The following is a 23,477-nucleotide window of genomic DNA, read 5'->3' as shown; positions in this document are numbered from 1 at the left end:
ATATATGCTATTATGTGCCAGGTAAGATTATAGGAGCTGATGGCATGGGGGCAAATGATTTATAACAGTTGGTTTCAAAGCCTTATCAAAAATAATGGTGCAGGAAATGGAAATATTTTGAAGGCCACAAACACTACCATACACACACCTGTACACACGCCTAATCTCATCCACCCACCCCACACACCCGCTCACACACCGGATTAATGGTAAATATACAAAAGAGTAAGATGGTGGCGTGTGGGTAAAAATATCAGACAAACTGAAAATATTTGTGCTCGAGCAGATCGTAGCCTCAGATAACTACAATGAGGAACGGTTTGGTTTCCTTATAAATAACAGTCCAGTTTATAGTGAATGTTTGTGAGTTTTCATTATTATCTAGTAAGAAATTAGAATTGTTTATACCTACACTTCTTCATACAACATTATGTAAAAATATCACTGGAATATTAAAATCACTGGAATAAAACACCTGGACTACTATTCTAAACATGTTCTTTGGTATGTTGCACTTGTGGGAGAGGTTGTATCACTATTTTCTGAAGAACTCTTAACAAACAAAGAGAATGCACAGGTCTAGGTGCCATTCAGTCATTTGAGCACCACCGGCAAGTCTTAAAACCGCTAGGTTCAAACGACACAATTACACTCAGTTCCAATGAACTCAAGACGACTTGTAGGCCACACTATATCCCAACCTGTAGACAAGTTATGACCATGTTCCTTACCACTGGATTGTATACAGTACTGATACACCATACACCTTCATGTTTAAATGTGTGGTGGAAATGAAAAAACCCATATCAGAAGAAGTCCTTTCAATGAAAAGAGACCACGATGCTCCAAACCACCAGACAGCAAACTACGGTGAAGGTGGAAATGATGATTGAAGGTGTAAGGCCAGTGGAATTTTGTATCATCATCATTATTAGAATTTATTTTTTTGCAAGTCGTTCTCCTGAAAAATGTCTTAAGAAGAAAAGTTCACCATACAGGAGAAATGAGTCTTTGGTTTCTTTGGATTTATAAATAATTTTGGTTTGAAATAGTTCTGAAAGTATAAACCTGCTATTGTGAGGTCCTTGTCCTTTGTATTAAAGCTTTTCCACCGAGGTTGTAGTTTCTTTTTTTATTTTTTTTTTATTTTTTTTTTTGCTTTTTCTTTTTTTTTTTCCTTCATGCTTTGGTACAAGTGCTTGATGAAGATGATGTGTTTCCCGAGCTGCCCTCATCTTGCCATTTATCTAGACTCCTTCTGCGAGCATTCATGAAGAAGTTGCTGACTGTGCTGAGCTCCAAGCCAAGCTGCTGGGAAATAGTGATCTGTAACTCTTTGGATGGACGCTTATTTTCTTTGAATATTGCATGGAGAGTCCTCCGTTGGACATCTGTGAAGACCAACCTTGGCTTCTTTGGTGTGTTTCCTCTGTCTTTACCATGATCTTGTTCTTTTCGTTTACATGCTAATAAAAAAATGAAGATAGGAAAACAGGAAAAAGAGAAAAAAAGAAATATAAGTATCAGTGTTACATTATTACATCCATCAAATTACAAATATAGCACGATACTACTTTAGTGAATAAAGGCTTATTATGTCACATATCCTATACAAATATCATATTAGTCTTTCCCTGGTGTACAAATGTGTGATAGATCTTTATCTTATGATAGTACCTAAGTCGATTTTAGTCTTACGAATTTGAGAGTCAACACATGAGGGCATCTGACTAACTAGAAAATTTGTGACTGGCACACATCTAAAGGCCCCCAAACACATTACACTAACGTCGGCTGAACCTACTGATATTGATGGCTTTGGCTGATGCTCTAATCAGTATGGGTGCACTGATGTTTGGAAAAGACGTCAATCATGCAGGTCTGTTTTCAGACTGCCGATCGCATTGTTTTCATGGAGATAAGCCTCCGACCGACATGTCAACTGGTGGCTTTCTCATAAAGAACACTGGAGCACTCAACCGAGCGAGCGCTCCTGTGTATGAGAGTTGGTTGAGATGGCTGTTGGCCGAATGATTGGCCGAAGCATCATTCACCCAACAGCCATCTAATGTGTATGACTGGCTTAAGAGAACTAGTGTCTAACAAAAACAAAAATAATGGTAATATTTTGCAGTTTAAAACTTTGCCCACTAGTCACATTTTTTGTAAAAATGGGATGCAGTCAGTCAGTTTCCTACAATATCATAAATATCCTCTTTGCCCTATGATAACAGAAGCTATTACAGAAATACAAAAAAAGTGGGACAATCACAACAGTCAGAATACAAGAAAACCATAGGCACTTATATAAAAAACTGAAATTACTAAAGGTTAAAGTTTCTTCCGCCTTTCAGATTAGTAATTAAAATTCCAAATTGGATTAGGAACACAAACATGGTAAGCATTGGGGAAATCTGCATCTATATTACCCTTTATCTAAAGCTCTGCTAGGATATTTGCTCTGTAACACAAGTGGTAAACTTTTGCAACAGAGTATTCATCTTTACATTGTAGCACTTAAGCCTGTTTTTGTGTAGTAATATTATAGAATTATGGCAGGTAAATTTCTATAACATAGTTTTAATAGCCACAGGCTAAACTTGGAGCAAAGTCAACTCAGATAGCTGGAAATAATGTTCCATTCCTCTTGTATCTTTTGTTTAAGTAAGATTAATCAGCTAATAAACACATAGTGACCTATCTCATCTGAGATAAGGAGGCGCCTCTTGGATTGTATTGCTGGTAGCAGTTGGGTCCAAGAGCTACCTATTATCAGTGCTTTGTCTGTGACTATATATTACTCTATAACATAAGACATATAGTTTGCTGACAACATGTCATACTCTTTAAAGACTGTATGTCTGCCAAGTTATCTTTAAGAATAATCAATACGACAGATCAATAGACAACGCCAATAATTCATATATAATAATAGCCTAGCAATTTATCCTCATTTTGGCCCAGTATTTACATATACATTATCAGCCCACAAAGAGTGATAGTAAAATCTATTTAGAGAAGTTTTTTCTTTATCTCGGCAGCACAAAGTTCAATTGTTAATAAAATTCTTTGTAATGATACAGATCTAAGTTATTGTAACTCATTTAATAACTTAAAGCACAGGCAGAAAATGACTGTCAGCTAAATGAGTGTTATTACATCACAAAAGGGGCTGTCCAGGATCCCAAAAGGGACATTTTTATCAGAAACGTTGCCAATCTTGTCTATGGGCTGCGTCTAGTGTTATAGAAGTGAATAGAGCTGAGCTTCAATACCAGATATAGCCCATAAGTAAGAATGGAGCTCTTTCGTAAATAAGGTTCAGATGAGCATATGGAAAAATTGTCTGTTCGTCGCCTGAAAAAAAACGACAATTTTTCATGAATATTTTCATCCACATTCAATTCCTATGTCATCTGTATGTTCGATTGTAACATTCATATGGCATACGATTTTACATGAACAATTTACAGCATCACTCCAGCAGGTTTTTTCTTTTATTCTACCAATGGAATGGTGTCACTGATTTAAGTTCCCTGCCCCTAGTTTTATACTTCATCTGTTTTCAGCACCGCCGGTCTTCTGCAGGTTGTGACCTGCCGGATCGCTCCAGTGTTTGTTCGGCGAGTCGGAAATCACAATTCAGTGTAAGTTTATGAGAGATGGAACAAGCCCAGAACGAGGGTCTCATAGACTTACACTGAGAACTGGTGACCATTACCTCTGACTTCTGGTCAGTCAGGAGCTGCGATCACAAGATTGCACCGCGGGACTGGAGCAGCACCGGGAACAGCTGAAGACAGCGGTTAGTGAGTATAAGACCAAGGGCAGGTCTTAGTAGCATCACTCTAGAAGTGAAATAAAAAAATTCTGGGGGGGGGGCTTTAATAAATCTTAAAAGGTCAAATACAATTTCTTATGTTATTAATTGCAATGAATACATAAAAAATGGATGTCATTCAGATGGCAAACTGTGTGTGATTCTTTTTTTTTTGCACACCCATTGGCTCATACTGGATGAATCTGATCCAAAATACAGAACAAAGCACATCCAATTCTTTTCACTTGGATCATTGGCCCATGTGTAAAAGTGTCCATGTGGACTACCAAATTGACTTGCATTGGTTTGTGTACTGTCTGTATTCTAACCATTTTTTCATACAGGCAGCACACCTCTGAATGAGTCCAAAAGCACACCTTTTTAAAAAAAAAAACTTTGAACAAAGCTTTTTAAATGCATATTCACTACAGCTAAAAAGTGTATGTCATTGCAAGGTGAGGAGGGGAGGTGGAGGTGCGGAGGGGATCAACTGCTGTTAGACACACTCCATAGATACCCTATAAATTGACAGGATCCATTAACCTGTGGGCATGTTTTATCTATCTAAAAGCAATAACCATATCATCCATGTATTTATTATATCCATTATTATTTGAAGGATCCATATAAAACCTTTTGCATCATTATGAGAATCACAGATGGTTATATAGTTTGTCTGTTTGTGCTATCCACTTTTCTTTGTGCTGAACTGAGCTCCCCTTTGTCATATACAATACACAATCTGCTGCATGTGCCAAGATCTGAACTTTCCTGATTGCTTCCTCTTCTGCCGGGCCAGCAGCTTGGTACGTATATATGGCGCCGTCTGCTTACTCTCCTATTGATTTTTTTCATGCAACTTACTTTCCACTTGCACATTACACAACTCTAAAACCAACCTGCTCACCTAAAAACCATAATGAGTCAGTAGAATGAATGGCAACAGATATCCAAGCTAGTAATATCAGTGGATATACGATTCAAAGCTGACTCTGCCTTGATGTCTACAAAGCGATGATGGGATGGAGGGCAGTAGACATGAATTATACATCTAAAAGAGGTGAAATCGGTGCCATTGTTTCTTTTCCATTGTCGTTAAGATAAAAGTAATATCAATTTTTCGGCCATGAAGGTAATATACAGTACAATCGTAAAAGTACAGATAGAATACACATTATATATAGACAGAACATAGATAGATAGATGGTTGATATACGGATAGAAGATAGATAGAATAAGGCTTATAGATAGGGCACAGATTTTAGATAGACTTTGGAGAGAGATTGATATATATAGATAGATAAATTTATAAATAAAAATAAATAGATCTTTGTAATAATAATTGAATGGGTGTAAATCCTAAAGGTGTTATTTTGAGGATAGGTCATTAGCATCAGATTGATGGGGTTCAATACTAGACCAATCAGCTGATATCTGGCGCTGCAGCAGTTGGAAGTGCAGAGTGTAAGGAGCCAGAACAGCACAGCTCAGTACATTGCGTAGTGACCCTTCCTGAGTAATCCAGCTCAGCTCCAATTAAGGTGAATGTTACTTGAGCTGCAGTACCAGAGAACAGCCAATACACGGAGTAAGGAGCTGTGGTGTTCCGGCTCCGCACACAGCTGTGGCAGCAGATATTTACTGATCAATGGGGATTCCACGTGTGTTGGGTGATATTGATAACCTATTTCATGGACAGGTCTTCAATATCTCAGTCCATAACAAACTCTTTAAGACACTTGCCATGTATCAGGAAAATAGAAAAGAAGCAAAAAAAAAGGCAGTGCGCTAACTCAATATTTGCTGAGTTGAAAGCTACTTTTTTTTCTAGATAGATAGTTACTCTATAAAATATTTGTATGTTTTTTATTAGGAATGTGCAGTTTTGTTCTGTTTTTTTTTTCTTTTTAAATTAATAACTAGTGAATTATATTTACGGCCACATCCTGAGTATTCACCTTTTGTGAGGGTTTTAGAGGAACTCTAATTGTTACCACTAAATTGCTTTAATTAAAAAAATTGTGACTTCTCTGTGACTAATATTTGTATGAAATGTTTTACCTGTTTTTTTTCTTTTTTTTTTATCTACCAATAGGCTGATACTGGACTGTCCCTGACATATAAGAATAGTTAGAAGTCCACTTTCAATTCATGCCTATGTTTTTAGCTGACATCTACCTATTAAAGGATTAAAGGAGTTTTCCCACAAGCAAAGTGCACTTTAATCAATAGACCTTGGAATAAAATTAAGTTCCACAATTGGATGCATTAAAAAAAATGTTCCTGTGCTGAGATAATCTTATAAATGTGCCCCTGCTCTGTACTGTGTAATGGCTGTGTCTGACCGTGCAGGAACATGGTCTGATCATACCACATCTCCTGGGCAGGGAGGGAAAAAAAGAGATGATACAGACAAGTCAGTAGGTGCTGCTTTCTGTGAGCTAAAACATTTCCCTGCCGGTTTAAACACAATGTTTTACCTCACAGAATTTTTTTTTATCTCACAGAAAGAATCAGCTGTGATCCCCTGCTGTCCTGTCTGTAAACTCTTTTACTTGCATCACCGGAATAAATCAATGGGTGTACACGTCTCAAGACTATTACCCAATTGTCCAGATAAATATAATCCAAGGAAAAAAGACAGCACTCCACGTTCAAGTAAAACAGTTGTTTTTTTTTTAACACAAAGTCTTATAGCGAGGTTTCGGTTCTAAACCCAACAGTGAGCCATGAGGAAGGTTGCTATAAAACTATGGGTGAATGAGCATAAGTCAACTTTTTATTTGAAGATGGAGTGGTGCCTATTTCCATTGGATTATTTATCTATCATCTATCTATCTATCTATCTATCTATCTATCTATCTATCTGTCTATCTATCAATTCTATCTATGTATGTATTTATCAATCATGTATCTGTATCAATCATCTATCTGGATTTTAGAAATAAATGGCATGTAAGCAGCATACAGCAACTATCATGCACAATTATGTGTTAAGGCGCGATGGCTACTGACAGTAAATTTATTACATGTACTCTATTGTAAACATAATAAATGCCGTGAACCCTACCTATGTCTGATATAAGTGGTATATTATAATAGGAATTTATACTTTTATCACTGTATTCAAAATGCAATGCAGTTATATACAGAAATTGTCATTTTATTCCTTCTTGTCTGTTGCTAAGATTATTATTATTATTACATAAATAAAAATTCCTTGTTAGATTGTTAGAAACATCTTTAGGTTATGTATTAAAACAGTTCTTAATGATGGCAGTAGGGAGGTGATTCTTCTTGTATATGGTGGTTTTCACTATTATTACATATGTTATAGTAGCTATGATCTTTGGCTAAAATCATCAGTTAATATTCCTGAAATAAGTTAAACATAATTAGTAGGGCAGCGGATTAAATGTAAACTTTACATACATAAATGATATTAACATTCCTGTTAATGCTGTGTATATCATTTACTTTAACATTGCATTTTATTATAGTTTTGTCATCACAGATATGTTATATTTCATCTGCTACTGTTTGCATGTTTGTTAATGTGAAGATTGTAAACTGTGTAGAATTTAAATGAATAGTTTAGAAGGGGGTCTTAATGTAAAGTCCATAAGTTGAGTGTCGGGGAACCAACCACACTCATGCTTTGCAGTAAAGTCTCCATCAATGATTTTAGTAATTAAAATAAATATGTCTGTATTTTATTTTTATACTTATCGCGGGACCCACCATGGTCTTAGATTATAAGTTTTCACAGTAATCACATATTATTAATGGGTGCATTTTCTTTTGATGTGAAAAGAGGAAAAGGAAAAAAAGAAAAACAGGTTGTTTGGAATATCTCCTGAAGAAATGCAGTATATATACTCACACAAGTGATTAGACTGGGTGCTTTGTGATGGATAGCCGATTTTAACCAGGGAGTCTGCAGGCAACTGTCCAGAGTGCTGAAATACCGGATCGGCTGGTACCAAAGCTAGTTTAGTAAAGACATTAGATAATTTAAATGATAAGACTACACTTATTACAACAAATCAACTCATTCACTTTGTTATATAAAGTAAATGCAATATTCACCATACAAGTAAATTTAAATGACATTAATGTAAGGATAGGCATGCAATTTTGTCAAGTAAGAAATAATGAGAGGGGAATATGGATGGAAACAAATAATAGGGGGATCATGTATAAAACTAGTGCACAGAAAGAACACTAATGTTGTTAGCATTACCAAGATGTCAAAGTTTCTATTCTTTTCTACAAAATGACAGAATCGGATTGGCAGGACCAGTCCGCTTCTATACCTGCACTAGTTTTAATAGGTAAGCCTAATATATAAATACAATCTTGATCAGCATAAATGTTGGAGAAATCCGAGGTATGGTGTAAACTTAACACCAAACGTAATTAGTTGCTAGAGAAGCTGGCAGAAAATAGGTGGTCAATAAAGAAAGACTGTAAGATTAGCACAGAAGGGAAATAAAAAATACCGATGTCATATCCAAAGGGGTTGTAAGATGGAATGAGTAAAACATTATGTTTGGCATAAATGCTAAGTTAATGTACAAAGTGCCTTGCATGCTAATGGAAAATACAGCTTTGAATTATAATGGGCAATAAATTGCCCTTGTAATACAAATGGTAATTTGAATTTAGTTATGGCAAATGATTTAAAATCTGAACATCGATAAGCATACGCACATTACAAAAAGTGCAAGTTGTTGACTTAGAATAAATTGTTCCCAAGTGTGAAATCATCCCTCAAGTGCCCATAGCTCAAAGACGCCAGTGGTAGATTTTATCTTCGGACAGTGCCAACTTACACTTGATTAGGTGGGGATTAAGCGCAATAAATAAGAATATCGCAAGCAAAAAGATTATATGACACTCCCCTTATAACACATACGAATCCTACTTGTTATGTGCTATTCAGAAATTTGTAATATACAGTAATATCTTTTATGCTCCTTGACTATAACAGCAAGTTAAGTGCCTAAAGAACTAGAATCCATGGGGCCCCATACTAAAGTCATAAATGGCCCCCTTCTGGCTTCACAGTGAAATAACTGCAGTAATACAAGCAGCAGTAAAATTAATTGTCACTTCAACATCAACCAAAGGATGGATACTGGTGTTATATGTCAGAGGAGAACCCATGAAGTAGAGCTAAACAACAGAAAGTCACCATGTTCCTTCCCCAGAAAGAACAAGAATGTCTATGTACCTGAGCAGGCCACCTCAGCCTCTGACCCATAGCTGCTAGGGCTACTACAACAGTAGTGATGCCATTCCAGATACTACAGTCATGGCCAAAAGTATTGAGAATGACACCAAAATTATATTTTCACATGATCTGCTGGCCTCTGGTTTTTATTAGTGTTTGTCTGATGTTTATATCACATACAGAAATATAATTGAAATCATATTATGAGTACCAATAGGTTATATTGACAGTTAGAATGAGTTAATGCAACAAGTCAATATTTGCAGTGTTGCCCCTTCTTCTTCAAGACCTCTGTAATTCTCCCTGGCATGCTCTCAATCAACTTTTGGACCAAATCCTGACTGATAGCAGTCCATTCTTGCATAATTAATGCTTGCATTTTGCCAGAATTTGTTGGTTTTTGTTTGTCCACCCGTCTCTTGATGATTGACCACAAGTTCTCAATGGGATTAAGATCTGGGGAGTTTCCAGGCCATGGACCCAAAATCTCTATATTTTGTTCCATGAGCCATTTAGTTATCACCTTTGCTTTATGGCAAGGTGCTCCATCATGCTGGAAAAGGCATTGTTGGGCGCCAAACTGCTCTTGGACGGTTGGGAGAAGTTGCTCTTGGAGGACATTCTGGTACCATTCTTTATTCATGGCTGTGTTTTTAGGCAAGACTGTGAGTGAGCCGATTCCCTTGGCTGAGAAGCAACCCCACACATGAATGGTTTCAGGATGCTTTACAGTTGGCATGAGACAAGACTGGTGGTAGCGCTCACCTCTTCTTCTCCGAATAAGCTGTTTTCCAGATGTCCCAAACAGTCGAAAAGGGGATTCATCAGAGAAAATGACTTTGCCCCAGTCCTCAGCAGTCCACTCCCTGTACCTTTTGCAGAATATCAGTCGGTCCCTGATGTTTTTTCTGGAGAGAAGTGGCTTCTTTGCTGCCCTCCTTGAAACCAGCCCTTGCTCAAAGAGTCTCCGCCTCACAGTGCGTGCAGAAGCACTCACACCAGCCTGCTGCCATTCCTGAGCAAGCTCGGCACTGCTGGTAGTCCGATCCCGCAGCTGAAACAGTTTTAAGATACGGTCCTGGCGCTTGCTGGTCTTTCTTGGGCGCACTGGAGCCTTTTTGACAACAATGGAAGCTCTCTCCTTGAAGTTCTTGATGATGCGATAGATTGTTGACTGAGGTGAAATCTTTGTAGCTGCGATACTCTTCCCTGTTAGGCCATTTTTGTGCAGTGCAATGATGGCTGCACGTGTTTCTTTAGAGATAACCATGGTTAACTGAAGAGAAACAATGATACCAAGAACCAGCCTCCTTTTAAAATGTCCAGTGATGTCATTCTTACTTAATCATGACTGATTGATCGCCAGCCCTGTCCTCATCAACACCCACACCTGTGTTAATGGATCAATCACTAAAACGATGTTAGCTGCTCCTTTTAAGGCAGGACTGCAATGATGTTGAAATGTGTTTTGGGGGTTAAAGTTCATTTTCTGGGCAAATATTGACTTTGCAAGTACAGTAATTGCTGTTAAGCTGATCACTCTTTGACATTCAGGAGTATATGCAAATTGCCATTACAAAAAATGAAGCAGTAAACTTTGGAAAAATTACTATTTGTCTCATTCTCAATACTTTTGGCCATGACTGTATAGCATAAAACATATGCTATATATCAAGTTCAACCTCCCTGCCGTTTCCCTGCATTAAATGCTCTATCGGTAGAGAAGAGTGGATCAGGTAAAAGGCTCAGGCAAAATTCAAGTTTGCCTGTTCACCAGGATTTTACCAGGAAATTCAATTTGCAGAGAATCACTCTCGGTGACTTTAAAGGGAACCTGTCATGTGAAAAAATGCTATCAACCAGCAAATATGAGGTTAATCTGCAGGTCAGTAGTGTTCTGATGCAACGTGTTCGCCACACAGAAAGTCCGGCTGCTGGGAGGAAATTATCTTTATTTCTCCAGCCAGCCTTGGACTTTCAGTCAATGAGGCGCGGCTAGCGTGGCTTCAATCACTGCTCAGTACATAGTGAGTGGCAGCTGTAACCACAACCTGGTACTGACTGACAGCCGGCTCTGTACTGATGCACTGTGGAGCCAGCTGTCAGTCTATGCCGGTGCGTAGTTAAAACTGCCACTCACTATGTACTAAGCAGTGACTGAAGCCACACCGACTGCGCCTCAATGACTGAAAGCTGGAGGATGCTTGGAGAATGAAAGTTAATTTCCTCCCGGTCGCAGGGCTTTAGGACGCTATTAACTAGTGTTGAGCCACCCCCGTAGTGTTCGGGTTCGGTTCGGTTCGTCGAACACCGGGATGTTCGAGGAACTGTTCGTCGAACTGTTCGTCGAACACCTTAGAACACCGTCGAACACCGTTAAAACCAATGGCAGGCAAACAAAAACACATAGAAACACATAGAAAACACCTGCAAAGGTGTCCAAAAGCTGACAAACTGCTCAGAAGACACTCTCTTTAAAAAAGCCGGCCGGCAAATTCAGCAGCGGCATACACCGGTACCCGACAATTTAGACAAGAAGGAATAGAGCATCACACATAGATTAGATACATAGAAACATGTCAGTCACACATATAAGAAGCACAGTGACAGTGTTGGTTACTGCACTTGTCATTTAGTGTAAAGGATTTATTAAAAAAAATATTAGTGTTTTCATGCACCGTCTCTTTAAAAAAGCCGGCCGGCAATTCAGCATCTGTACCCGACAATTTAGAACAGAAAGAATAGAGCTTCACACATAGATTAGATAGATAGAAACATGTCAGTCACACATATAAGAAGCACAGTGACAGTGTTGCTTACTGTACTTGTCATTTAGTGTAAAGGATTTATTTAAAAAAATAATAGTGTTTTCATGCACTGTCTCTTTAAAAAAGCCGGCCGGCAATTCAGCAGCGGTACCCGACAATTTAGAACAGAAAGATAGAGCATCACACATAGATTAGATAGATAGAAACATGTCAGTCACATATATATGAAGTACAGTGATAGTGTTGGTTACTGTACTTGTCATTTAGTATTAAAATAAAGGATTTATTATTAAAAAAATTGGCGTGGGGTTCCCCTTAATTTTAGTCTCTAGCGGAGGTTAAGCAGACGGCTGGGGCAGATGTTTGAAGCCTGGGAAGGGGGTAATACCCACGGAGCTTCCCAGGCTACTAATATCAGCCCCCAGCTGAATACATAGCCTTTACTAGCTATTAAAATGGGGGACCCCCCCAAAAAAATGACGTGGGGTCCCCTCTAATTTAATAGCTAGCAAAGGCTAGGCAGACAGCTGGGGGCTGATATTAATAGCCCAGGAAGGGAGCCATGAATATTGGCCCCCTCCCAGGCTAGAAACACCAGCCGTCAGCCGCCCCAGAAATGGCGCATTCATAGGATGCGCCAATTCTGGCACTTAGCCTCGCTCTTCCACGCTGCCCTGGTGCGGTGGCAGGGGGTAATAGGGTTGGGGTTGATGTCAGCTTATAATGCCAGCTGACATCAAGCCCAGGTTAGTAATGGAGAGGCGTCTATAAGACACCCCCATTACTAACCCCATAGTAAAAGTTAAAAAAAACACAAACACCCAGAATAAAGTCCTTTAATTGAAATAAAGACACAATCCTTTATTGTTCTAAATTAAACCATACTTACCATCACGCCCATTCCAGCTGAAGCCAACGATCTCCTGCAATAAAAGAAAAATAATAAAGCAACCTCATCCTTACCTTTCCATGGTTCCCACGACAGCTTCAGCTCTGCTACATCGAGATGACAGGCTGGACCGCAGCAGAACGCTGCCATCCAGCCTCTCATCCCGCAGACACTGGGAAGCGCAGGCTTGCTTGCGCTGCTCAGCGTCTCTCTGTGACGACATCCAGATGAGCCGAGTTCATGTCCAATGAACTCGGCTCACCTCATGCACGTCACTGACAGCGTGGGAAAATTCTCACGCTGAAGCGCTGATTGCAGGAGAATTTTCCCACGCTGTCAGTGACGTGCAGGAGGTGAGCTGAGTTCATTGGACATGAGCTCACCTCCTGCACTTCACTGACAGCGTGGGAGAATTCTCCTGCACTCAGCACTTCAGCGTGAGAATTTTCCCACGCTGTCAGTGACGTGCATGAGGTGAGCCGAGTTCATTGGACATGACCTCGGCTCATCTGGATGCCGTCACAGCGAGACAGTGAGGAGCGCAAGCAAGCCTGCGCTTCTCAGTGTCTGCGGGATGACAGACTGGATGGCAGCGTTCTGCTGCGGTCCAGCCTGTCATCTCGATGTAGCAGAGCTGAAGCTGTCGTGGGAACCATGGAAAGGTAAGGATGAGGTTGGTTTATTATTTTTCTTTTATTGCAGGAGATCGTTGGCTTCAGCTGGAATGGGTGTGATGGTAAGTATGGTTTAATTTAGAACAATAAAGAATTGTGTCTTTTTTTCAATTAAAGGACTTTATTCTGGGTGTTGTGTTTTTTTTAAATACTTTACTAGAAATTCATGGCGGTCATGTCTAATACTGGCGTGACCCCATGAATTTTGGGCTTGGGGCCAGCTGATAATACCAAGCTGGCCCTAACCCCTTTATTACCCAGTGAGCCACCGCACCAGGGCCCTGGATGAGTTGGGTACAGCGCCAGAAGATGGCGCTTCTATGAACGCGCCATTTTCCGGGGTGGCTGCGGACTGCAATTTGTAGCGGGGGGGGGGCCCAGAAAGCTTGGGCCTCCCTGCGCTGCAGATTCCAGCCCCCAGCTGCCTAGTTGTACCTGGCTGGACACAAAAATAGGGCGAAGCCCCACGTACTTTTCTTTTAATTATTTCATGAAATTCATGAAATAATTAAGAAAAAAAGGCCTTCCCTATATTGTTGTGTCCGGCCAGGTACAAATAGGCAGCTGGTGGTTGGGGGCAGCCCGTTCCTGCCTGCTGTACCTGGCTGGACACAAATATAGTGCGAAGCCCCACTTCAATTTTTTTAAATTATTTCAGGAAATTCATGAAATAATTTAAAAAAAATTGACGTGGGGCTTCGCACTATATTTGTGTCCAGCCAGGTACAGCAGGCAGGAACGGGCTGCCCCCAACCACCAGCTGCCTATTTGTACCTGGCCGGACACAACAATATAGGGAAGCCCTTTTTTTCTTAATTATTTCATGAAATAATTTAAAGAAAATTGACGTGGGGCTTCGCCCTGTTTTTGTGTCCAGCCAGGTACAACTAGGCAGCTGGGGGCTGGAATCCGCAGCGCAGGGAGGCCCAAGCTTTCTGGGCCACCCCCGCTGCAAATTGCAGTCCGCAGCCACCCCGGAAAATGGCGCGTTCATAGAAGCGCCATCTTCTGGCGCTGTACCCAACTCATCCAGGGCCCTGATGCGGTGGCTCACTGGGTAATAAAGGGGTTAGGGCCAGCTTGGCATTATCAGCTGGCCCTAAGCCCGAAATTCATGGGGTCACGCCAATATTAGACATGACCACCATGAATTTCTAGTAAAGTATTTAAAAAAAACACAACACCCAGAAAAAAGTCCTTTAATTGAAATAAACACACAATTCTTTATTGTTCTAAATTAAACCATACTTACCATCACGCCCATTCCAGCTGAAGCCAACGATCTCCTGAAATAAAAGAAAAATAATAAAGCAACCTCATCCTTACCTTTCCATGGTTCCCATGACAGCTTCAGCTCTGCTACATCGAGATGACAGGCTGGACCACAGCAGAACGCTGCCATCCAGCCTCTCATCCCGCAGACACTGAGAAGCGCAGGCTTGCTTGCGCTCCACAGTGTCTCTCTGTGAGGGCATCCAGATGAGCCGAGTTAATGTCCAATGAACTCGGCTCACCTCATGCACGTCACTGACAGCGTGGGAAAATTCTCCTGCACTCAACGCTTCAGCGTGGGAGAATTCTCACGCTGAAGCGCTGAGTGCAGGAGAATTCTCCCACGCTGTCAGTGAAGTGCAGGAGGTGAGCTGAGTTCATTGGACATGAGCTCACCTTATGCACGTCACTGACAGCGTGGGAGAATTCTCCTGCACTCACCGCTTCAGCGTGAGAATTTTCCCACGCTGTCAGTGACGTGCATGAGGTGAGCCGAGTTCATTGGACATGAACTCGGCTCATCTGGATGTCGTCACAGAGAGACGCTGAGCAGCGCAAGCAAGCCTGCGCTTCTCAGTGTCTGCGGGATGAGAGGCTGGATGGCAGCGTTCTGCTGCGGTCCAGCCTGTCATCTCGATGTAGCAGAGCTGAAGCTGTCGTGGGAACCATGGAAAGGTAAGGATGAGGTTGCTTTATTATTTTTCTTTTATTGCAGGAGATCGTTGGCTTCAGCTGGAATGGGTGTGACAGTAAGTATGGTTTAATTTAGAACAATAAAGGATTGTGTCTTTATTTCAATTAAAGGACTTTATTCTGGGTGTTTGTGTTTTTTTTAACTTTGACTATGGGGTTAGTAATGGGGGTGTCTTATAGACGCCTCTCCATTACTAACCTGGGCTTGATGTCAGCTGGGATTATAAGCTGACATCAACCCCAACCCTATTACCCCCTGCCACCGCACCAGGGCAGCGTGGAAGAGCGAGGCTAAGTGCCAGAATTGGCGCATCCTATGAATGCGCCATTTCTGGGCGGCTGACGGCTGGTGTTTCTAGCCTGGGAGGGGGCCAATATTCATGGCTCCCTTCCTGGGCTATTAATATCAGCCCCCAGCTGTCTGCCTAGCCTTTGCTAGCTATTAAATTAGGGGGGACCCCACGTCATTTTTTTTGGGGTGTCCCCCATTTTAATAGCTAGTAAAGGCTATGTATTCAGCTGGGGGCTGATATTAGTAGCCTGGGAAGCTCCGTGGGTATTACCCCCTTCCCAGGCTTCAAACATCTGCCCCAGCCGTCTGCTTAACCTCCGCTAGAGCCTAAAATTAAGGGGAACCCCACGCCAATTTTTTTAATAATAAATCCTTTATTTTAATACTAAATGACAAGTACAGTAACCAACACTATCACTGTACTTCATATATATGTGACTGACATGTTTCTATCTATCTAATCTATGTGTGAAGCTCTATTCTGTCTGTTATAAATTGTCGGGTACAGATGCTGAATTGCCGGCCGGCTTTCTTAAAGAGACGGTGCATGAAAACACTAATATTTTTTTAAATAAATCCTTTACACTAAATGACAAGTACAGTAAGCAACACTGTCACTGTACTTCGTATATATGTGGCTGACATGTTTCTATCTATCTAATCTATGTGTGAAGCTCTATTCTGTCTGTTATAAATTGTCGGGTACCGCTGCTGAATTGCCGGCCGGCTTTTTTAAAGAGACAGTGCATGAAAACACTAATATTTTTTTTGATAAATCCTTTACACTTAATGACAAGTACACTAAGCAACACTGTCACTGTACTTCGTATATATGTGGCTGACATGTTTCTATCTATCTAATCTATGTGTGAAGCTCTATTCTTTCGGTTCTAAATTGTCGGGTACAGGTGTATGCCGCTGCTGAATTGCCGGCTTTTCATGTTTCACTGTTGGCACTGTTCCCATCGATTTGGGCAATCACTGTAATGCCACAACCACCATGGCTGTGGCATTACAGTGAGTGGCAGACAATCCCTGCATGATTGGTGCTCTAAATAGCGCCAGACATGCAGGACACGCTTTTGGTGCACGAACAGTTATCGAACATAACCTCGAACAGCCGAATTTTTTGCAAATCGTTCGGGTTCGTCGAACAACTCGAACACCGCCCAAAACAGCTCGAATTTGAGATTGGCGAACAGTTCTAGTCGAACACCGCTCATCTCTACTATTAACCTGTAGATGAAACCATTATCTGCAAGGTATTAGAATTTTTTCACATCACAGGTTCCCTTTTATTGTCCTTATTAATCTTTAGTGTCTCTTCAGACCCCAGAGCATAATTTAAGTAAGATGTTAAGGAAAAAACAAACAAACTTATAATCACACCCTGCTTACCTTTCCGGACGCTTCTACTTCTTTTTCCTGCTGGTCAGTCCTTTGGGTCTCTATCACGTTACATCTCAAGCCTGGTCTTCACTCTAGGTGGGGCTTCTGGCTCCAACCAGGCTCCAGAGATAACTGAACATGCTCCAGGGCCCTCTCATTGCCAGAAGTCCCAGCCTAGAGTGAACACTGGGCTACGACTTCGAACTGCAGGTCATTTTGCATGCACAGTTAACTCCTGGGCCTAATCGTGACCAGAAGCTCTGGCCTAGAGTGAACACAGAGATGCGATATCTTGGAGATGCGGAGGACTGGACAGCGGGCAGGAAGCAGTGGTGATGGCCGGAAAGGTGAGAAGTGAGGTATTTTTTTTTTAACCTTTTGCCAGCCACTTACCTCTCCAGCCATCCTTGCTGCCCTATTCCCACTGTCCAGGTTGGGGAGACAATGTAATGGAGGCACGGAGGAACAAGCAGGGAGCAGCAGGGGCAGCCAGAGAGGTGAGCGGTGAGGTATGTTTTTTTTCTTTTTAACCTTTTACTGCCCCTCTGCTGCACAGCAAGATGGTAGCCACAGCTGGCTGCCATTTTGCTAAATTTGCATGAAGCAAATTACACAAAATCTGTGTTCTGCTGAATTTGGATTTTTGGAAAATTCAAGTAGAATTCAATTCCACTCAAATACATTAGCCCATCTCTATGAATAGGAGCCAACAACTATTGTTTGGTGTGGCTATTTAGACTTTGTGAACAATAAGTAGTATCGTTGGGCAAAAAGTAATCTATAGGCAGCCTATCCCATCAATTACAATAGACACACAGGGGTCTGTTTTCTACATCTGTCTTTCCAATGTGTTCATTGATAGAGTTATTGATATGTAAGACTGGGATCAAATATCAGTTGTGTCTAGACTGTCTGGTCCATTGCCTATAGCCGAAAAGCCAAAATGCAAAATACTGCATGCAATGTTTATCTGTCTGGCACAGGGAGACGTCCAATATCAGCAACTGATGCCACCAGATACAGAACTGTTCCCTTGGGAAACTATTGGATCAGTTTTATCATCAGTTTCCTTTTCAGTTTTTTCTACTACTTCGGTGGGATTTATGAGGGGAGAGCTAGACATATGTGACGGGGGGCCTAACTCATTAGTAATTTTTACACATGATGATTTTTCTTATTTCATTGATTTTAATTGCATCATATCATGGTCTCAGTGTATAAATAATCTCCCGCTAGTGTCTGTTTTCAGCAGAAATCCAAAATTAATTCAAAATCGGAATGTGAGATTGGATAATCGGTGTGATCTTTGAGTGTTATAGTCTTTGAATATACTTTGTCTACAATCGTTAGAAATCTCACTGTTTATTGCAAAAATACTGCGCAGACAGATTATACAGCAATGCATTTTCTTTAGCTTTGTGTGTCTATATGTACAGAATGTTTTTTTAATAATATTTTTTTAATTTAGTTTTCAAAATGAAACATATCTTACACAAAAGCAACCTCCAACCCCCTTGCATCAGGTTTGTAGAAGGAGCCATTGTGGAAGGGTTTTCTTAGATCATGTATTAGTAAATAACTTATACTCTAAATCCCATAAAAACTTAGATCTCTTTTGTTCTTCTTTGATGTCATTGGAAGAAAATGTTAGCTGTTCTGTATTATACATTCTGAAAGTCTCTAAAGGAACGTGGTTAGTATGAAATGGTATTAGAAAATATCTCCTACTGCTGTATCTCATTTAGATAAACATTAACTCTGAGCAAATGTGGCAATGCATTAGTTGGTTATAAATCAATCAGTCTACAAGGACACTGACAATATACCAGTCGCAGGTGGACGACTTTCTCAGCCAGGGATTCTCTATCTGTCTCCTTATCGCTGAGCCTGCTCTTCCGTAAACTAAGAATAAGACTGTATTCTGCCTGTGTACACATTAAAGGACTTGTAATAGGAATCACTAAAGATGCATTTACACTGCTCAGTTATCATGAACGAGCATTCCTAAAACCACTTATTGCCCGACAATCCTGCAGTCCAAACTGGTTGCTGAGCACCTGACGAACAAACAAAATGCTTGTTCGTCAGGTGAAATGATCTTCTGATTTGCAAAAAAGTTCATCGTTCTCGGCAGCGCATCGTCCTGTATAAACAAGACCTGTGCTGCTGAGAACGATGGGAACAGATCATTCAGTGCACATCTGAATCGCGGTCTACCTGTGTAAATCAGTATCAAAAGAAAATAGTCGGCACTCCGTGTAGCTAGAGTGGTGCACGTGGAAAACAATGTCTGTAGGAAAAGAAAATCCCGGCACTCACGTGTTGATGATTAGTTGGTTTATTCCACAACTTCCACTGTGAGTTGTGGAATAAACCAACTAATCATCAACACTTGAGTGCCGGGATTTTCTTTTCCTACCTGTGTAAACCGGCTATCACACTGAAATGTGTACTGATCGGCGGTGCTTTAATGCTGCGAAGAAGGCTAATTATAAAACCGACCTTAAAGCTTCACATGTTCAATCGATGTTTTTGATTTTGGATCCATTTTAAGATTATAAAAGCAGAAATTCATTTGATTGGGAACAGAAGTGTCCTAAAATGTTTTCCATTTGCCTCCTTTCTGTCTTTTATCGTTTTTTTAGCTGGATCAAAAAACATAGTCTGCGCAACTTTTCTGTCCTGCTCAAAAAAAGGATAACAACAGCATTTATTTTTTTTAAATATTAAAATTTATGGAAATGGATCATAATAAATGGTCATTTGCTAACGGATCCAATTTTTTTTTTAGCACTACTCATGCCTAGAGACACCTCTTGTAAAAACAGAATAAATATGGCTGAAAAAAAAACGAAACAGTAAAGTGTTTTTAAACAGATCCATGTTTTTGGAATGACAGATCCAATTAAAAACAGAAACTTTTTTTATTGAAATGATTACAATGAACATTGCCATTGATGATATTTATGACATCATTTGTATGATTCTAATGGTTGCTGTTGTTTATTATGTTGTGTTATTGTGTTAAAATGGAAAATAAAGTCTTTCAAAAAAGCAGAAACTTTATCTCCACTTTGCATTTATTTTTGCTCCGTTTGTAACAGATCCTTTTTTTTTTATAATTAATGTATCTGTTGCAAATGGATAGGAACTGAACATGTGAACAAAGCCCTATTAGATCATCTTCATGACCCCAGGCATAGGAATGAAGATCACGCTCTTCATTATTCAGCTTAGCTCATTTTAACCATAGTGATACAGTACATTGTTCGTACAATCATGTTCAGAAGCCAAAAAAAATAGAAATTAGTTGAATTACATTGTTTCATATTGGAAAATAAATCCCACTGATGGTAGTTGTATGAAGATCTTATGCACTTGAATACCTTCTTGTTGGATATCTAAATGCTTTTCACTACATACAATAAACGACTGAAAAAAAAATAGCAACTAATTACATGGCCTGATTTAAAGAAGTTTTTTTTATCCCTATGTCCCATTTCACATAAGCGTAATGGCGGCCATTTATGATAATTTCAGTTTGGGTCATTTGACTTCCAGCTATAATATGGGTACGAAATGAAATGATATTATACTATTATTATTATTTATTATTATAGTGCCATTTATTCCATGGCGCTTTACATGTGAATACTCATAAGAAACTGGCCTGGCAGCACACAAGCAGTTTGTGATGCAGCTTGAAGTGCACTTTTTGAAGCTAACACCAAAATTGGATCTAGAAGGTAGGAGACATTTGTAGTCTGCTACATTTGGGTGTCCATCTTCAGTAGGTATACACACCCGAAAATGATGCACGGTAGGGCGCACATTCACTCTGCCGGCACCATTATAGTCTATGGACCCTTCAGTACATACGTCTGAATCCCGTTTTGCAGGGGGGTTTGGATGTATGACTCGACGAGGCCACCGAACTGGTACCATAACGCCGTGTGAAAGCACCCTAAGGCTAGGGCTACACGGCGACAGGTGTGCGTCAATCAAATCCACAGTTGTTTTGACATATCGCATTTAATGATTCTGTATGGTGTTGCACTGCAACCTGTGACCTTCTGTGACTGTGACACAGAGTGTGTTGGATTTTCTGTTGCTCACCACGATAGATTTCAATACAAGTCACATGCGACAGCGACTTGCATACAACTTATTTGAAAGAGAAAAGAAAAGGAAAAGCGCACTTTGCGCTGATCATGCTAAAAAGGCACAGATCTCAATGATAGAGGTTCTCACCTGAACATGTTGTGCAAGGCATGCACAACCCTGAGAAAAGTGTGGAATCAGTCTGATGGCTGCTGCTCCACCCACTGGACTCGGCTGGAGATCCAGAAGGAAATTCCAGGGATAAAGATGATGGATGGTTTGATTCAGCGCTGCCACACAGGAATAGGTAAAAATACCACTTGGATACTATTAAATGGCTTTCATTTAGTGTTAAACGTTTTGGAGCTGGTCTAGCTCCTTCATCAGGCAGATGTCTAGCTAGCTAAGCCTTTTAATAGTATCCAAGTGGTATTTTTACCTATTCCTGTGTGGCAGCGCTGAATCAAACCACCCATCATCTTTATCCTTGGTGCAATTTATTTGCAATTTGACCATTTTTTTTTACAGAAAACTCACAGCTTTAAATAGCCACGTGACAGTAAGTTACAGTCAAGTTGCACAGATGTTTCCTCCCTATGCATTTCCCATTTTGTTAGAATCCAATTCTTATTTTCACTCAAAGACTACATAAACAACTGGAACATAAACTGCTTCAAAAATGAATGTGTGATTCCAGCCTTATGATTGAGGCAAGTGCCGTCTGTGAGTTTACTGTTGGGGGTCATAAATTAAGGCGGCTCCCTTACTCAAGCTCATTTTACTCATTATATGTGTGACAATACCCGTCAGTCTTCATTCATAGAAAATCCTATTACATTGTTGTCAGTATCAAAACCCCTTTTTACGTTGGTGAATTTACTGCTGACCACAGACGATTCTTAAATCAGTCTAATGGATACGATCAGCGATAGCCAAGTGAATTATTGCTGATTGTTTCCTCGTTACTAGTTACTCATTTACAATGTGTTTGAATGGGGAAAATTATTTCCAAATCATTTCTGGCATTTTTTATCCATCTCCATTCAAACAAAGAAAAAGGATAGAACTTACTACACTTAACCCTTTCAATTTTCTCAAATCGCATTCGTAAGTCCAGAAAACTGAGATAACAAGATTCTTACACAGAAAAGCATTTATCTGCCTCATAATGTTCACTGATGAATTGATTAAATCTAACAACGCAGTGTCTTTGGAGAATAATTAATTTATGACTTTTGCTAAACATTTATGGTATCGGTTACTTAACCTGGTAGATTAATGCAATATCAACTATAAGGTGTTTTTCAAAGGGGGACATATCCTTCAAGACGTCCATATACTTACTATATATTGTAACATACCTGGCGGCGTCCTTGCATGGTGGTCCATCTCCCACTGTGCAAGAGCGCGCACTTGATCTCCAGTCCAGAATGTCTCTCTGGCTTCCCTCCTTGCTGTCTGTTTGTCTGTTTTGGCTGCATAGGGCGACGCCCGCTGAACTTCCTGTTTCTTGTACCTGCTGCGGACACGCCCCTGTTGCACCTTCAGCCTATTGCTGTCCATCTTTGGGTATTTATACCACCTTCTTCCTCAAGATGGCGCCTGAGCATTGTGTCCTGTCAGTCGGCTTTTTGTCTCTGACATGCCAGGTCCTATCCTGTTTTCCTGCCTGTTTTCCAGTTCTGTGTCTGAACTGTGGTCTGTTCTTGTGAACACGCTTCTTGCCTGTTCTTTCGCCTTCTAAGGGCCGTATTCCTAGATCTGCCTGTCTGTGCCTTGCGGTATCTGTTCCCGTCTGAACAGAGTCCTGTTTGTGTCTCTGCCTTGCGGTATCTGTTCCCGTCTGAACAGAGTCCTGTTTGTGTCTCTGCCTTGCGGTATCTGTTCCCGTCTGAACAGAGTCCTGTTTGTGTCCCTGCCTTGCGGTATCTGTTCCTGTCTGAACTGAGTCCTGTCTATGTCTCCTGCCTTGCGGTGTCAGTTCCCGTGTCTGAACTGAGTCCTGTCTGTGTACTCTTGCCTGCTGCCTTTCCTGGAGGCTGTATTTCCAGGCCTGTCTGAACACGCTCCTAGCCTGTTCCTCCCGCCTTCTAGGGGCCGATTACCTAGATCCGTTCCTGTATCTTGTCTGTCCTGTCTGAACACGCTCCTTGCCTGTTCGTCCCGCCTCTCTGGGGGCCGTATTCCCAGACCCGCTCCTGTATCCCGCTGCAGTGTCGGTCTCTTTCGTACACTCAGTTCCAGTCTGAACTCTCTCCTATCCTTTACCTGTTTTGCCTCTATGTCCGTTCCTTTCCTTTTTCTGCAGAGTCTGAACTCGTACCTAACTCCTGCTTGTTGTCT

General features: G+C 40.6%; 1 protein-coding gene across 2 annotated transcripts in view; it reads right to left on the bottom strand.

Annotated features, from left to right (window-relative positions):
- Positions 1-1,080: 1,080 nt before the first annotated feature.
- The window catches only part of ONECUT1 (one cut homeobox 1), a 58,266-nt gene continuing 35,869 nt past the window's right edge, over positions 1,081-23,477 (bottom strand). The window contains exons 2-3 of one of the 2 annotated variants that reach the window (XM_073653017.1): positions 7,704-7,808; positions 1,081-1,466 (exon numbers count right to left, since the gene is read on the bottom strand). In XM_073653017.1, the coding sequence (XP_073509118.1) occupies positions 1,180-1,466; positions 7,704-7,808 (392 nt within the window). In that variant the 3' untranslated portion in view covers positions 1,081-1,179. The remainder of the gene's footprint in view (positions 1,467-7,703; positions 7,809-23,477) is intronic. The other variant, XM_073653018.1, reaches the window with a different exon arrangement.

This window comes from Phyllobates terribilis, unplaced genomic scaffold (genome assembly GCF_046119375.1).
Source record: "Phyllobates terribilis strain yellow unplaced genomic scaffold, ASM4611937v1 Scaffold_11__3_contigs__length_659146591, whole genome shotgun sequence".
Taxonomy (NCBI): Eukaryota; Metazoa; Chordata; class Amphibia; order Anura; family Dendrobatidae; genus Phyllobates; species Phyllobates terribilis.
Note: the sequence above shows the minus strand (reverse complement) of the source record. Positions and strands in the feature narration are given on the sequence as shown.